This window comes from Eleutherodactylus coqui, chromosome 3, assembly GCF_035609145.1.
Source record: "Eleutherodactylus coqui strain aEleCoq1 chromosome 3, aEleCoq1.hap1, whole genome shotgun sequence".
NCBI lineage: Eukaryota > Metazoa > Chordata > Amphibia > Anura > Eleutherodactylidae > Eleutherodactylus > Eleutherodactylus coqui.
In genome coordinates, this window is record NC_089839.1 from 237,522,715 (window position 1) to 237,540,653 (window position 17,939).

At 47.6% G+C, this 17,939-nt stretch overlaps 1 protein-coding gene across 4 annotated transcripts in view; it reads left to right on the plus strand.

The window, feature by feature from the left end:
* The window catches only part of LOC136621574 (complement factor H-like), a 1,208,893-nt gene that overhangs the window by 143,533 nt on the left and 1,047,421 nt on the right, over window positions 1-17,939 (plus strand). For all 4 annotated transcript variants that reach the window (XM_066597131.1, XM_066597134.1, XM_066597132.1 and 1 more), the window contains exon 9: window positions 8,274-8,456. In XM_066597131.1, coding sequence (XP_066453228.1) covers window positions 8,274-8,456 — 183 coding nt within the window. The remainder of the gene's footprint in view (window positions 1-8,273; window positions 8,457-17,939) is intronic.

The window sequence follows — 17,939 nt, forward strand, 5'->3', positions numbered from 1 at the left end:
GCGGGTGACACCGCTGCCTCTTCTCCTGGGTTACATGCTGGCATTGCTGTCCAATCCCCCGCTCAACCATGCATCCATAGCGCACACAAAATTTTTCCTGCGAAGCCTTCAGCTGGCCTCATGCCACACGCTCGCTTCATAGCCACACCACCCTCATGCCGATTTATAAGTGTGTCTGCAATAAGGAGGAATGGAGACACTCACTAAGAGGGTTGGCAGGGTCAGGTAGGGACCCTCTTTGAAAGTGTGGGCGATAGCCCCCAATGCTGATGAGAATTGATGATAAATTAACATACGATCATCATTCCAATCCCGTGCCACCTCCGTCACAAAATTGTCAGAAGCCGCAAATGTGGGCATAAAGGGGACTCTGGTGCCAGCACTTCTACACATCTCCACAATGCAGCAGCACATACTAACACCAAATATTGGTTTGAAGCAGGAGGTGTCGCAAAAGTAGCCACCACAGGTATACAGTGACCCTGTGAAAGTCTCATGAATCATAAAAAAGCTTCCTGTGATGCTCCAATCCAGTATCTCGGATAACTGTGGTAATTTGTAGCATGAGAGATAATACATGCCGACCAATGCTGATCCCCAGACCCCAAGCAGGAGGAGGAGGAGGCATAATAAGCCCGAGAAACCATGACAGAGGTAGGACCCGCAATAGTCTGTGTGTGAAGCATGTGAGCAGGCCCTGGGTCAGGCTCGGTCCCAGCCTCCACCTTGTGTGACCCAAGATGCCGTGAGTTACATAGCAATGGGAAATCCATGTGTCCCCACACAATTCATTCTGTGTAGGTGTCATATAGCTGAACACCGCAATGGGAAAGCCTTCTGCGCCCTACCCAAGTCATTCAGTATATTTGTGCCAGATAGCTAAAACACTGCAATGGGAAATCTTTGTGCACCCACAGCATAGGCAAGCCCATGAGACCCAAGGAAAGTATGAAACATGAAGCAATTACAGTGCCCAAACATGGCAGAGTTTCACCCCACCCAGGACCTCAGCCTCTTTACACACCCTCAGCAATCGTGGGCATAAAGCGGACTGGGATGCTAGTACAGCTGTGAATGTCTCATTAAATCAGTTACAGTTGCTTTCATCGCTCCAAAGACTGGATGAACCACAAAGAAGTTCCACCGGCAAAAACTGGCGCAGTTGCATCCCCCCAGGATATCGGCCTCTGCCAACACCCTCAGTAATTGTGGGCATAAAGTGAACTTGGATGCTAGTACAGCTGTGAACGGCTTCTTAATTCAGTTACGCTTCTTTAGATTGGTCTAAACCAGTGTATCAGATAACTGTGGTAACACGAGAGCAAATACATGTTGCCCAGCCCTGATCCCCAGACCCCAAGCAGGAGGAGGAGGTGGCACTCTGCACCCTGCCCACGTCATTCAGTGTATTTGTGCCAGATAGCTAAAACACTGCAATGGGAAATCTTTGTGCACCCATAGCATAGGCGAGCCCATGAAACTCAAAGACAGTATAACACATGAAGAAATCAGAGTGCCCACACATGGCAGAGATTCACCCCGCCAAGGACCTCGGCCCACACTTCTGCCCTAGTCAGTCAGTGTATTTGAGCCAGATAGGTAAAACAATGCAATGAGAAAGCCGTTTGCACCCTACCCAAGTCAGTCAGTGTATTTGTGCCAGACAGGTAAAAATACCCAATGGGAAGTCTTTGTGCACCCACAGCATAGGCGAGCCCTTGGAACCCAAGGACAATATTAAACAGGGAGAAAAGAGAGTGCCCAAACATGGCAGAGTTTCACCCTGCCAAGGACCTCGGCCTCGGCCCACATGTCTGCCCAAATCATTTTCTGTATGTCAGATATCTCAACAACGCAATGGGAAAGCCTTGGCGTACCCACAGTATAGGCGACCCCCTGGAACCCAGGGAAAGTATTAGGATGACTACTCACTATATTTTTTTTTCACTGCGAAATTCGCAGTGTTTTTTTTCTCCAGGAGTCTATGGGACTTAATATTAAAATCACATCGCGCAAAATCGCGATTTCGAGGTAAATTGCGATTTTGCCGTGATGCATTTTTAACATTAGTAAGCCCCATAGACACCTAGAAAAAAAAACGTAGCAAATTCGCAAACGCTAGTGGGTAGTCACCCTTAAACAGGAAGAAAAGAGAGTGCCCAAACATGGTAGAGTTTTACCCCGCCAAGGACCTCGCCAGATAGGTAAAACACCGCAATGGGAAGTCTTTGTGCACGCACAGCATAGGCGAGCCCATGAAACTCAAAGATGGTATTACACATAAAGAAATCAGAGTGCCCAAACATGGCAGAGTGTAAAACCCACCCAGGACCTCGGCCCACACCCTCAGTAATCGTGGGCATAAAGTGGACTCGGATGCTAGTACAGCTGTAAATGTCTCAATGAATCAGTTATGGTTGCTTTCATCGCTCCAAAGACTGGATGACCCACCAAGAAGTTTCACAGGGCAAATCTGTCACAGTTAAATCTTTTCCCCCAGGACCTCCGCCTCTGGCCACACTCTCAGTAATCATGGGCCTAAAGCAGACTCCGATGCTAGTACAGCTGTGATTGCCTCATTAGTTCAGTAACGCTCCTTTGGTTTGGCCCAAACCAGTGTCTCAGATAACTGTGGAAACATGAGAGCAAATACATGTTGCCCAGCACTGATCCCCAGACCCCAAGCAGGAATAGGAGGTGGCATAATAAGGCCGAGAAACCATGACCGAGGTAGGATCCGCAATACTCCGTGTGGGAAGTACGTGAGCGGGCCTAGGGTCAGGCTCAGTCCCAGCCTCCACCTTGTGTGACCCAAGGTGCAGTGAGTTACATATCTAGGGGAAATCCATGTGTCCCCACACACTTCATTCTGTGTATGTGTCAAGCAGGTGAACAACACTATGGGAAACATTTGTGCACCCACAGTATAGGCGGACCCCTGAAACTTTTCTTTTGCAAGAGTATAGACGAATCCCTCAAACCTTTTAGTAGCAAGTGTATAGGCGGACCCCTCCAACCTTTTAGTAGCAGGTGTATAGGCGAACCCCTCAAACCTTTCAGTAGCAAGTGTGTAGGCGGACCCCTGTAACATTTATGTAGCAAGAGTATAGGCGGACCACAGTAACATTTCTGTAGCAAGAGTATAGGCGAATCCCTCAAACCTTTCAGTAGCAAGTGTATAGGTGGACCCCTGTAACATTTCTGTAGCAAGAGTATAGCAGACCCCTGTAACATTTCTGTAGCAAGAGTATAGGTGAACCCCTCAAACCTTTCAGTAGCAAGTGTATAGGTGGACTCTTGTAAAATGTATGTAGCAAGAGTATAGGATGACCCCTCAAACCTTTCAGTAGCAAGTGTATAGGTGGACCCCAGTAACATTTCTGTAGCAGTAGTATAGGTGGACCCCAGTAACATTTCTGTAGCAAGAGCATAGGCGGACCACAGTAATATTTCTGTAGCAAAAGTATAGGTGGACTCCTCAAACCTTTAAGTAGCAAGTGTAATGGCAGATCCCTGTAACATTTATGTAGCAAGAGTATAGACGGACCCCAGTAACATTTCTGTAGCAAGAGTGTAGGCTAACCCCTGAAACATTGGTGCACCAAGAGCATAGGCGAAGGCAATAAAAAATTAGTTAGATAACAGTATAGGCCTGAAAGATTGGTGCACCAAGAATACAAGTGTACCCCTGCAAAATTGCTCAACCGTGAGGGCAGGTGAAACCCATAAACATTTTTTTTTTAAAATACAGCTCGCTGTTGCTTTATTTGTAACAGAGCCTGGAGGCAGCCCTGCGAAAAAACTGGTTTCAATTAAAGTATAAATACTTTTGAAACCTTTAAAAATTGTAAAAAACTTTTAAACAGAGCCTTTTGGGCCGCAGAAAAATTGGCAGCTCAGCATGATGACATGCTATTTTAGGAGCAGGAGTAGGAAGAGGAAGAGTAATAATATCCAAAATGGAGTGACAAAGCTAAATTCCCCTTTTTTTGTAGTGATAGAGGATGCATTTTTCTCCTGTTGCAACGAAAAGAATCATTAGATTCTGCTGCTTTCCGTCGGTGGAGCAGAGAAGTCTGGGGAAATCCAGCCTGTCAGTGCTGGCAGTTGACAGGCGGGTTCGCTTATCCGTGATGATTCCCCCAGCTGCACTAAACACCCTCTCTGACAAGACGATAGCGGCAGTGCAGGCCAGCACCTCCAGGGCGTACAGCGCAAGTTCGTGCCACGTGTCCAGCTTTGACACCCAATAGTTGTATGGAGCAGAGGCATCACAGAGGATGGTGGTATGATCGGTTACGTACTCCCTCACCATCTTTTTACATTGCTCCCTCCGACTCAGCCTGGACTGAGCAGTAGTCACCCAGTCTTGCTGGGGAGCCATAAAACTGTCAAAGGCCTTGGAGAGTGTTCCCCTGCCTGCGCTGGACATGGTGCCTGATCCCTGCGCCTCCCCTGCTAGATGGCCCTCATAACTGCATCTTCTGCCACTAGCACTGTCAGATGGGAACTTTAGCATCACTTTTTCCACCAGGGCCCTGTGGTATTGCATCACTCTCGTACTCCTTTCTACTTCAGGAATGAGAGTGGAAAGGTTCTCCTTATACCGTGGGTCTAGAAGGGTGTACACCCAGGAATCCGTGTTGGCCAGAATGCGTCTAATGCGAGAGTCACGGTAAAGGCAGCCTAACATGAAGTCAGCCATGTGTGCCAGGGTCCTAGTACACAACACATCGCTGTCCTCACTAGGAGAATGACTTTCAGGATGCTCCTCCTCTTCAGCCCATACACGCTGAACAGATGAGAGGCAAGCAGCATGGGTACCCACTGCAGTGTGGCCAGCAGTTTCTTCCCCCTCCTCCTGCCCCTCCCCTACCCCTCCTCCACCAAAATGCGCTGAGATATAGACATGAGGGTAGTCTGGCTATCAAGCGGCATACTGTCATCCCCCATCTCCTGTATTTCAACTGCAAAGCGGTGGCCTTTATGCTTAGCAGCGAACTTCATAGCAAGCAAAGCAGTGCGATGGTAACGCTAATGATGGCTGCATCGCCGCTCACCATTTGGGTAGACTCCTCAAAGTTTCAGAGGACCTGGCAGATGTCTGCCATCCATGCCCACTCCTCAATAAAGAATTGTGGAGGCTGACTACCACTCCGCCGCCAATGTTGCAGCTGGTATTCCACTATTACTCTACGCTGCTCATACAACCTGGCTAACATGTGCATCGTAGAATTCCAGCGTGTGGGCACGTCGCACAGCAGTCGGTGCTCTGGCAGCTGAAACCGACGTTGCAGGGTTCTCAGGGTGGCAGCGTCCTAGGTGGACTTGCGGAAATGTGTGCAGATGTGGCGCTCCTTGCCGAGCAGGTCAGACAAGTGGCGGTAGTTTTTCAGAAACTGCTGAACCACCAGATTGAAGACGTGGGCCAGGCATAGCACATGTGTGAGGCTGCCGAGCTACAGAGCTGCCACCAGGTTACGGCCATTGTCACACACGACCAAGCCCGGTTGGACACTCAGCGGCGAAAGCCAGAGGTCGGTCTGCTCTGTCAGACCCTACAATAGCTCAATGGCAGAATTAATTTTTTTCCTCAAACTCCCTACAAATTGTTTTACAAAAGTTTTGCAATACATTATATATACCCAAAAAGGAGGCCATCAAAAATGCAACTTGTTCTGCTAAAAACAAGCCCTCATATGGCTGTGTCAATGAAAAAAAGTTATGGCTCTTGGAACGCGACTGCAAAATTAGTTGAAATTAAATGATTGGCCCATTTAAAACACCTGCACTGGTAGGTCTGGCAGGGTGGTAAGAAAACCACCACTGAAGGGGTTAAACAATGATGTTTTGGGCATTCACAAATGTACTTTTGTCTGAAACTGTGTTGCAAGCATACCTGTAAAATTCAGGGTTTTATTCTTTTCTCGCCATATGCAAATTACGGGTGATCGGTCTAGTGGGTGAGTAGGACTGAGGCCTTATTCATACGAGTATATACGCACACACCATAAAATTGCATGAATGAAGAAAAGCTAAAATCAAGTCCCGATCTTAATTAGTGTTTGCCCGTCCATCCACATGGGTGACTGCGGCGTACTGACGCTAAATTATGATAATTATGTAACTGTCCAAATATTGGTATGCCAAATATTGTTAACTTGAATGTTTATGTGGATGTATGCAATTTAATTCAACACCGTGGACTTTTTTAATCTTCATATTCTGGCATAAAAAAAAACTACTTTCATTAAGTTCAATTCAACCTATTTCTGAAGCTTTTTTTAGGTGATTATTTTAAGTTCACACAGATGTACCAAGCAAAAATTTGACAGTTTAACACTAGTTTTTCCAGTGACTTTTGTTGTATTAATTTAAAGTTTGATGCAAATGTGCATTTAACATGTTGTAAAAACGTAACATTTTCACCATCTGTACATTTTTTACAACCCTGTAGGGACTATGGGAAAATGTGTGAAAAAAGCAACAGCTAGAAGCAAGCTTCTGCCATTGACCAAAAAATGCAGCATAAGGCCTTAGTCACACGGGCGTTTTTTCACGCGATTTGCGCATCGCATGACGGATGCGCATGCGCAAATCGCGTGACCGGCGCCGAAAAATCGGCCCAAAAATCGCCGGAAAATCTGCTCCTAGCCGCGTTTCATTAGAAACGGGCCGGAGCTGTCCAGCGCATTGCATTCAATGGAGCCGGCAATACAGCGGCTCCATTGAATGCAAGCGCTGCGGGCGAGTGTGGGATGAATTGTTGGGAAGGGGTTAAATATATAACCCCTTACCTGCAATGCATCCTTAAATGTGAAAAAATAAAAAAAAAGGATGTACTCACCTGCTCCCCGCAGCTGGAGATCCCGGCGGCCGGCCTGCAGTGGGTGTGAAGGAGGTGTGACTCAGGCTTGCCCCTGATTGGCTCAGCGCTGAGCCAATCAGAAGCAAGTCTCAGTCACACCCATTCATGAATTCATGAATGGGTGTGACTGAGATCAGCCTCTGATTGGCTCAGGCTGAGCCAATCAGGGGCCAGTCTGAGTCACACCCCTTCACACCCACTGCAGCCGGCCGCCTAGATCTCCAGCTGCCGGGAGCTGGTGAGTACATCCTTTTTTTTTATTTTTTCACATTTAAGGATGCATTGCAGGGGAGGGGTTATATATTTAACCCCTTCCCGACAATTCATCCCGCGCACGCCGGCAGCCCATTGCTTTCAATGGAGTCGGCTGTATTGCCGCTCCATTGAATTTAATGGGCAAACATTGTTCTTCTCTGCCACAGCTGTTACAGCTGTGGCAGAGAAGAATGATTTGTCTTCTGTATGTTCTCAATGGGGTCGGCGCTGCTGCCGCCGGCCCCGTTGAGCGCATATAGAGAAGAGAACAGGAATCGCAGATCGCAAATAGGTGCGATCTGCGATTTCTGTTCTATAATTTATCGGACGAGCGCATAAAAAGCGCTCATGTGTCCGATACCATTGCAAAGCAATGGTTTTAAAAAGTCGCCGGACGCATGCGCATGCGCAAATCGCGGCAATAAACGCCCGTGTGACTAAGCCCTAAGGGCTCAGTCTGATGGGCATTCATTTGCTGAGCATTATTTTGCACAAAACGCAAACGCACAAAAATTTGCGTGACCAAAGCGGGCGTCACACTGAAAAAAAACACGCTTGACTGCATTTATGCGCACATAAAGTGCGGTGCAGCTGCAGAGAAGTGAGTATGTAATTTTTATTTTTTTCTACACATTCTAGAGATGATTTTCAGGGAAGGACTTTCAGTGGAGCCGGCTGTAGCACCAGCTCCATTGAATTCAATAGGACAGCATTGGGGTCCTCTGCCACAGCTGTGCAGAGGATTTCTTCATTTCTGCAGGGAGTCCCCTTGTCCCTGAACACTGTGACAGTGCTGTCACAGAGTTCGGTGATGAGGGGACTCCCCGCGGAGAAAAAGAAATCCTCGGCCACAGCTGTCACAGCTGTGGTAGAGGATCACGATCTTCTCTGTATGTCAATGGGGCCGCAACTGCTGCCACCAGCACCATTGACCACAAAGTGAAACTCCTGGATGTTGTTCAATGCAGTCACGCATGTGTTTTGCGCAAAAACATGTGCAGCAAAAAAATGCCCGTCTGACTGAGCCCTATATCTGCATTAAAAATCCACATGTGCCGTGGACATGAGGTCTAATATACATTAAATAATGGAAAATAAAATAACTAACATACAATTCTGAATTAATATAAAATGCTTTTCTGTGTTCTAGGAGCATGTGTGCCCTCTACGGATTATTTGGGAAATGCAAGGCTTATTAATCAACAAAACAAATATTTGGAAGGAGAAAAGGCGACGTTTCAGTGTCACGGAAATTACAAAACACCAGATGGAAAAAGTTTTGGAGAGATGTCGTGTCTTCCTAATGGAAAATTTACTCCAGCAAAATGTTCTTGTAAGTTTAGATAGTTCGATATGTTGTCTACATCTACAGGTAACATCTGGCACTTGTGATTGGGTTCTCCCCTTTTGAAAAGGAAGTCACCAGAATACCACTTCTAATGACTGGCTATGGTACTGTGAATGTAGCCTTTCTGTGAAGGTCATTTTCACACTTTCGTATTTTGACTTAGCATTTTGATGATCAATGAGTGGAACAGGTTACCACAGGAGGTGGTGAGTTCTCCTTCAATGGAAGTCTTCAAACAAAGGCTGGACAAATATCTGTCTGGGATGATCTAGTGAATCCTGCACTGAGCAGGGGGTCGGACCTGATGACCCTGGAGGGGTACATTCACACAGGATTTTTTTATGTCCAATTTTCTGCAAAATTGATCTGAAAATCGGACAGAAATAGTACCCATTTATTTGAGTGGGCATATTCACATGGTCTTTTTTTTACACAAATATTCTGAGAAAAAAAAATATTGAAGCATGCTCTATTCTTGTCCGTTGCTCGGCAAAAATAGAACTTATCAATGTGCCATGTCCTTTATGTTGAACAGCACATGAACAGGATGTCCATGTGCTATCCGATCCGAAATTTGCCCAAGAATGCAGAGCACAACTATCTAAATCTCCATGTGCATGTACCCCAAGTTGGATATGAACATAATTGTATTAACCAATGGAATAAAATTAACTTTATACTGCATGGTAAATGCTATAATTAAAATAAAACACTATGCCAGAATTGATTCTTTTGATCACTACTAGAGATGAGCGAACGTACTCGTCCGAGCTTGATATTCGTGCGAATATTAGGGTGTTCGGGATGCTCGTTACTCGTAACGAGTACCACGCGGTGTTCCGGTTACTTTCAGTTTCCTCTCTGAGACGTTAGCGCGCTTTTCTGGCCAATTGAAAGACAGGGAAGGCATTACAACTTCCCCCTGTGACGTTCAAGCCCTATACCACCCCCCTGCTGTGAGTGGCTGGGGCGATCAGATGTCACCCGAGTATAAAAGTCGGCCCCTCCCGCGGCTCGCCACACATGCCTTGTGAGTTAGCTGAGGGAAAGTACTATCGTGCTGGTTCTGCTGTAGGGAGAGCGTTAGGAGTCAGTGTAGGCTTCAAGAACCCCAACGGTCCTTCTCAGGGCCACATCTACTTGTGTGCAGGCTGCTGCTAGCAGTGTTTTTTTTTTTTTTTTTCTCAAAATCGGCAGTGCAGAGCATTGCACCCGGCATTAGGGACAGAAGTGGTGTATAGGCAGGGAGAGTGTTAGGAGTGAGTGTAGCCTTCAAGAACCTCAACGGTCCTTTCTAGGGCCAAATTTAAGCGTGTGCAGTACTGTGCTGGCTGCTGTTAGCAGTGTTGCATTTTTTTTTTTTCTAAAAATCGTCTGTGCAGAGCATTGCACCCTCCATTGATACTACAGGGACAGAATTGTGTAGGCAGGGCCACAACACAGTTATTGTTCATTGAATATAGGCAGTGGGTCCTTCCCTTTGCTAAAAATGTCAAAAAATTATATTTGGCCAGCCTGTGTCAGTCCTAAGGTCTCCGTGTACGTGTGTGCTGCGTGGAGAACGTACAAAAATCAGACGCAACCAGCTACAGTTTACTGCAGGCTTGCGCCATTGTCTTTCCTGACTGGCAAATACCTGCTCTGCTAGAGTTAATAACTCTGCTACACTAAAGTTGTGTGTCACTTTTTCAGGGCCACACTACAGTTCTAAAAGTTATTGTTCATTGAATATACGCAGTGGGTCCTTCCCTTTGCTAAAAAGGACAAAAAATTATATTTGGCCAGCCTGTGTCAGTCCTAAGGGCTCCGTGTACGTGTGTGCTGCGTGGAGAACGTACAAAAATCAGACGCAACCAGCTACGGTTTACTGCAGGCTTGCGCCATTGTCTTTCCTGACTGGCAAATACCTGCTCTGCTAGAGTTAATAACTCTGCTACACTATAGTTGTGTGACACTTTTTGAGGGCGACACCACAGATATTAAACTTCTTGTTCATTGAATATACGCAGTGGGTGCTTCCCTTTGCAAAAAAGGAAAATAAATTATATTTGGCCTGCCTGTGTCAGTCCTAAGGTCTCCGTGTACGTGTGTGCTGCGTGGACAACGTACAAAAATCAGACGCAACCAGCTACGGTTTACTGCAGGCTTGCGCCATTGTCTTTCCTGACTGGCAAATACCTGCTCTGCTAGAGTTAATAACTTTGCTACACTATAGTTGTGTGACACTTTTTGAGGGCCACACCACAGATATTAAACTTCTTGTTCATTGAATATACGCAGTGGGTGCTTCCCTTTGCAAAAAAGGAAAAGAAATGATATTTGGCCTGCCTGTGTCAGTCCTAAGGTCTCCGTGTACGTTTGTGCTGCGTGGAGAACGTACAAAAATCAGACGCAACCAGCTACGGTTTACTGCAAGCTTGCGCCATTGTCTTTCCTGACTGGCAAATACCTGCTCTGCTAGAGTTAATAACTCTGCTACACTATAGTTGTGTGACACTTTTTGAGGACCACACCACAGATATTAAACTTCTTGTTCATTGAATATACGCAGTGGGTGCTTCCCTTTGCAAAAAAGGAAAAGAAATTATATTTGGCCTGCCTGTGTCAGTCCTAAGGTCTCCGTGTACGTGTGTGCTGCGTGGACAACGTACAAAAATCAGACGCAACCAGCTACGGTTTACTGCAGGCTTGCGCCATTGTCTTTCCTGACTGGCAAATACCTGCTCTGCTAGAGTTAATAACTCTGCTACACTATAGTTGTGTGACACTTTTTGAGGGCCACACCACAGATATTAAACTTCTTGTTCATTGAATATACGCAGTGGGTGCTTCCCTTTGCAAAAAAGGAAAAGAAATTATATTTGGCCTGCCTGTGTCAGTCCTAAGGTCTCCGTGTACGTGTGTGCTGCGTGGAGAACGTACAAAAATCAGACGCAACCAGCTACGGTTTACTGCAGGCTTGCGCCATTGTCTTTCCTGACTGGCAAATACCTGCTCTGCTAGAGTTAATAACTCTGCTACACTATAGTTGTGTGACACTTTTTGAGGGCCACACCACAGATATTAAACTTCTTGTTCATTGAATATACGCAGTGGGTGCTTCCCTTTGCAAAAAAGGAAAAGAAATTGTATTTGGCCTGCCTGTGTCAGTCCAAAGGTCTCCGTGTACGTGTGTGCTGTGAATTTAGTGGAGGCTGGGACGGAGTCAGAGCCTGGGACTGCTCACGTCCTACCCACCCCCAGAATTGCGGGCCACAGCTCGGTGGTGGTATCTGTGAGGAGGAGGAGGAGGAGCATGAGGAGGATGAGGAGGAGGGGGAAGAGACAGCTTGGCCCACTGGTGAGGGTACACATGCTGCTGGGCTGTCATCCTTTCAGCGTGTATGGCCTGAGGAGGAGGAAGAGGAGGAGGAGGAGGATCCTGAAAGTGATCTTCCTAGTGAAGACAGCCATGTGTTGCGTACAGGTACCCTGGCACACATGGCTGACTTCATGTTAGGATGCCTTTCTCGTGACCCTCGCGTTACACGCATTCTGGCCACTACGGATTACTGGGTGTACACACTGCTCGACCCACGCTATAAGGAGAACCTTCCCACTCTCATTCCCGAAGAGGAAAGGGGTTCGAGAGTGTTGCTATACCACAGGGCGCTGGTGGACAAACTGATGGTAAACTTCCCATCCGACAGCGCTAGTGGCAGAAGGCGCAGTTCCGAGGGCCAGGTAGCAGGGGAGGCGCAGAGATCAGGCAGCATGTACAACGCAGGCAGGGGAACATTCTCCAAGGCCTTTGCCAGCTTTATGGCTCCCCAGCAAGACTGTGTCACCGCTCCCCAGTCAAGGCTGAGTCGGCGGGAGCACTGTAAAAGGATGGTGAGGGAGTACGTAACCGATCGCACGACCGTCCTCCGTGACACCTCTGCCCCCTACAACTACTGGGTGTCGAAGCTGGACACGTGGCCTGAACTCGCGCTGTATGCCCTGGAGGTGCTTGCTTGTCCTGCGGCTAGCGTCTTGTCAGAGGGGGTGTTTAGTGTGGCTGGGGGAATCATCACGGATAAGCGTACCCACCTGTCAAACGACAGTGCCGACAGGCTTACACTCATCAAGATGAACAAAGCCTGGATTTCCCCAGACTTCTCTTCTCCACCAGCGGACAGCAGCGATAGCTAAGCAATACGTAGGCTGCACCCGCGGATGGAAGCTACGTTCTCTCTCACCATTCAAAACGGGGACATTTCTGCTTCATCAATCTGTGTCTAATATTCCTCCTCCTCCTCCTGCTCCTCCTCCTGAAACCTCACATAATCACGCTGAACGAGCAATTTTTCTTAGGGCCACAAGGCTCACTCATAATTTTTCTAAACAATTTTTATACGTTTCAATGCTCTTAAGAGCGTTGAAACTTTAACTTGAACCAATTTTTCGTTAAACTGGGCTGCCTCCAGGCCTAGTTACCACTTAAGCCACATTAACCAAAGCGATTAATGGGTTTCACCTCCCAGCTTGGTTGGGCATGGCCAATTTTTTGGATGTACATTAGTACTGTTGATACAGCAATTTTTGTGGGCCCTCGCTTACAGTGTAATCAAATGAATTTTTAGCCCACCTGCATTACAGCTGACGTTACATCCGCTGTGTTGGGCAATGCAATGGGATATTTTTGTGTATCGCCGGTGGGTTCCAGGGAGCCACCCATGCTGTAGGTGCACACGGAGTTTAACCTACATGTGTCCACTTGTAAAGAACCCCAGTCTGACTGGGGCATGCAGTGTGGGCCGAAGCCCACCTGCATTAAGCACGACATTACTACCTCAGCTGTGTTGGGCAATGCAATGGGATATTTTTATGTACCGCCAATGGGTTCCAGGGAGCCACCCATGCTGTAGGTGCACACGGAGTTTAACCTACATGTGTCCACTTGTAAAGAACCCCAGTCTGACTGGGGCATGCAGTGTGGGCCGAAGCCCACCTGCATTAAGCACGACATTACTACCTCAGCTGTGTTGGGCAATGCAATGGGATATTTCTATGTACCGCCGGTGGCTTCCTGGCACCCACCCATGCTGTGGGTCCACAGGGAATTATAAAAGCATCTGTGTCCAGTTGTAAAGAACCCCAGTCTGACTGGGGCATGCAGTGTGGGCGGAAGCCCACCTGCATTAAGCACGACATTACTACCTCAGCTGTGTTGGGCAATGCAATGGGATATTTTCATGTACCGCCGGTGGGTTCCAGGGAGCCACCCATGCTGTAGGTGCACACGGAGTTTAACCTACATGTGTCCACTTGTAAAGAACCCCAGTCTGACTGGGGCATGCAGTGTGGGCGGAAGCCCACCTGCATTAAGCACGACATTACTACCTCAGCTGTGTTGGGCAATGCAATGGGATATTTTCATGTACCGCCGGTGGGTTCCAGGGAGCCACCCATGCTGTAGGTGCACACGGAGTTTACCCTACATGTGTCCACTTGTAAAGAACCCCAGTCTGACTGGGGCATGCAGTGTGGGCCGAAGCCCACCTGCATTAAGCACGACATTACTACCTCAGCTGTGTTGGGCAATGCAATGGGATATTTTTATGTACCGCCGGTGGGTTCCAGGGAGCCACCCATGCTGTAGGTGCACACGGAGTTTAACCTACATGTGTCCACTTGTAAAGAACCCCAGTCTGACTGGGGCATGCAGTGTGGGCCGAAGCCCACCTGCATTAAGCACGACATTACTACCTCAGCTGTGTTGGGCAATGCAATGGGATATATTTATGTACCGCCGGTGGGTTCCAGGGAGCCACCCATGCTGTGGGTCCACAGGGAATTATAAATGCATCTGTTTCCACTTCTAAAGAACCCCAGTCTGACTGGGGCATGCAGTGTGGGCCGAAGCCCACCTGCATTAAACATGACATTACTACCTCAGCTGTGATGGGCACTGCAATGGGATATTTTTATGTACCGCCGGTGGGTTCCAGGGAGCCACCCATGCTGTGGGTCCACAGGGACTTCACAATAGGGAGTTGTACCTGCCTGTGTCTATGAATTAAAAACCGCGGTCTGACTGGGTCATGCAGACACCTTGACAGAATGAATAGTGTGTGGCACATAGGTTCCCCATTGCTATGCCCACGTGTGCAGCTCCTGATGGCGGTGGCACAGGATTCTATTTCTCATTGCTTCTGTACAGCATTGTGGGCTATCGCCCTGCCCCTTTTAAAGAGGGTCGCTGCCTAGCCGTGCCAACCCTCTGCAGTGTGTGCCTGCGGTTCCTCGTCATGGCAGACGCACTTCTAAATAGACATGAGGGTGGTGTGGCATGAGGGCAGCTGAAGGCTGCGCAGGGACACTTTGGTGTGCGCTGTGGGGGGGAGGGGGGGTTGGGCAGCATGTAACCCAGGAGAAGTGGCAGTGGAGTGTCATGCAGGCAGTGATTGTGCTTTGTTGGAGGTAGTGTGGTGCTTAGCTAAGGTATGCCATGCTAATGAGGGCTTTTCAGAAGTAAACATTTTTGGGAGGGGGGGGGGCCCACTCTTGCCGCTATTGTGGCTTAATAGTGGGACCTGTGAACTTGAGATGCAGCCCAACATGTAGCCCCTCGCCTGCCCTATCCGTTGCTGTGTCGTTCCCATCACTTTCTTGAATTGCCCAGATTTTCACACAAGGAAACCTTAGCGAGCATCGGCGAAATACAAAAATGCTCGGGTCGCCCATTGACTTCAATGGGGTTCGTTACTCGAAACGAACCCTCGAGCATCGCGAAAAGTTCGTCCCGAATAACGAGCACCCGAGCATTTTGGTGCTCGCTCATCTCTAATCACTACGCTACCAAAAATAAAGATCAAAAAGTTACATGCACCCCAGAGACTGTCTGTTGTTAATGCATATAGAGACTGTTAACCCCATGAGGCCACAGGGTCTAGTTAAAGGACTGATAAAATAAAACAGCCCCTCTGGTGTTCAAGACTGTATTGAACACCAGAGGGGCTGTACCCCCTACTATCTTTTATGCCCAGATGTTGAGTGAAGGCATGTATTATAATGTGCAGTAAAACTTGTGCCGCAAAATCATTTGCCTCCAAGCCATTACAACATCACACATTGGTCTGAAATGACCACCTGTCCCTACGATGGTCAAACAACTTTCCAAAGTACTGAGATGGGCCAAAGTCTACACATACATGTATTTTTTCCATGTGCATTCCATGTTTGCAACAGGCTTCAAATGAAGAGCACATGGACCCTTTGAATTTAATAGGGCTTTTCAGGCATACAATTATTTTTATATAGACCACGGGCCATGCAAAAAAAAATTGTGTTATGTCTTATTTTAATACATATCACTGATGAGAACAGAACATGAGGTGTTCAATGCCTATGAAGCTCGGACAGCATACAGACCTGCATCAATATACTGTCCAATGCGAGCTTCGCTCCTGCATGCATCTGTGTAAATAAGCCCTTATTCTCTATATACCACTCGCTATGTCTAATAAGCTATATTTAACCCCTAAGGGTGCGTTCAGACGAGCGTGTTTTGGTGCGTACTTAGGTGCGTACATACGTCCGCACCTAGGTACGAGCAAAAGCACGCGTGAACACAGCTGCGTGCTTGTTGTCAATGGAGCCGCGGCTGCTGCCGGCGGCTCCATTGAAAACAATGCTCTGCCGCTCCCCTGCATTCTTTTCCAGGGAAGGGCTTTACATATAAGCCCTTCCCTGAAAAAGAAACATTTTAGTGCAAAACAAAAAAAGAATAAAAAAAAAACTTACCTCTCCGCCGCTGCTGTGACCCCCGCGGGCATGAAGAACACATCTGCCGCATGCGGCAGATGTATCCTTCACCCCCGCTAGTTAAAAGAATTCCCTGCTGCTACATCTGCCACATCTGTGGCAGATGCAGCAAAAGGAATTCTTCAATTCTCAACCGCAGCTGTCACACATGACAGCTGCGGTAGAGAATCCTGCTGCCGACATCCTGTCAATGGCATTTCGGGGAAGGGCTTCATAAGCCTTTCCCTGAAAAGCCATTTAAAATAGTGCAAAAAAAAAACAAAAAAAACAATTCTCACCTCCCTTCAGCAGCCGGGGTTCAGCCGCGACTTCTAGCACTGTTCCAGGCTCTGTAGTTCTGAGCTATCAGCAGCCGGCGATTTAAAATCCCCGCCTGCTGGTAGCTCTGATTGTGGTTGGCTGAATTGCTTCAGCCAATCACAATCAGAGCTACCAGCAGGAGGGGATTTTAAATCTCCAGCTGCTGATAGCTCAGCAGCGCTACAGAGCCGGGGACAGCCGCAGAAGTCCCCGCTGAGCCCCGGCAGCTGTTAGTGGCTTTGCAGGGAAGGGCTTCATAAGCCCTTCCCTGAAAAGCCTTTTAAAATAGTAAAAAAAAATTTAAAAAAATAGATACTCACCTCCCTTCAGCTGCCGGGGCACAGTCGCGTCTTCTCCTGCTGTCCCCTGCACTGTGTTGCTGAACTGCTGATCTATCAGCAGCAGGGGATTTAAAATCCCCGGCTGCTGAAAGAGCTGAATGTAATTGGCTGAGGTGCTCAGCCAATCACAGGCAGTTCTCACCTGTCATTCATTCGGGGAGAGCTGCCTGTGATTGGCTGAGCACCTCAGCCAATCACATTCAGCTCTTTCAGCAGGCAGGGATTTTAAATCCCCTGCTGCTGATAGATCAGCATTTCAGCACCACAGTGCAGGGGACAGCAGGAGAAGATATGGCTGTGCCGCGGCAGCTGAAGGGAGGTGAGTATCTATTTTTTTTGTTTTTTAAATCACTTTTAATTGATTTCCAGGGAAGGGCTGATATGTAAAGCCCTTCCCTGAAAAACAATTCAGGTGTGCCACAGACTATTGTCTTCAATGGAGCCGCCGCCAGCAGCAGCGGCTCCATTGAAGTGAATGGCTGCCTTTTTTATTTTTTTATTCACCAAAATTTTTCCTTTTCAGTTAAGAGCCTATATGTAAAGCTCTTCCCTGAAAAACAATTTGGTGGTGCCAGCAGACCGTTGTCTTCAATGGAGCCGCCGGCAGCAGAAGCAGCTCCATTGAAGAGAATGCCTGTATTTTTATTTTTTTTTACACTGAAATCTTTCTTTTTCAGGGAAGGGCTTATATGTAAAGTCCTTCCCTGAAAAGGAATGCAGGGAGCCAGCAGGCCATTGTTTTCAATGGAGCAGCCTGCAGCAGCCGCGGCTCCATTGAAAACAATGCGTGCATTCCCTATGGTGTACGCATGTCCTATCTTTGCAGGTACGCACCTGCAAAGTACGGACATGTGCACACACCATAGGGAATGCAATGTTGTAAATATAAGCGTGTTTTTGTGCGTGCGTATGCACGCACCAAAACACGCTCGTCTGAACGCACCCTTAGGGCCCGTTCAGACGAGCGTGTTTTCGTCTGAACTGCGCTCCTATTTAAAACTATGGAGTTCCTATGAAGTGTTCACATGGGCGTGTTTTT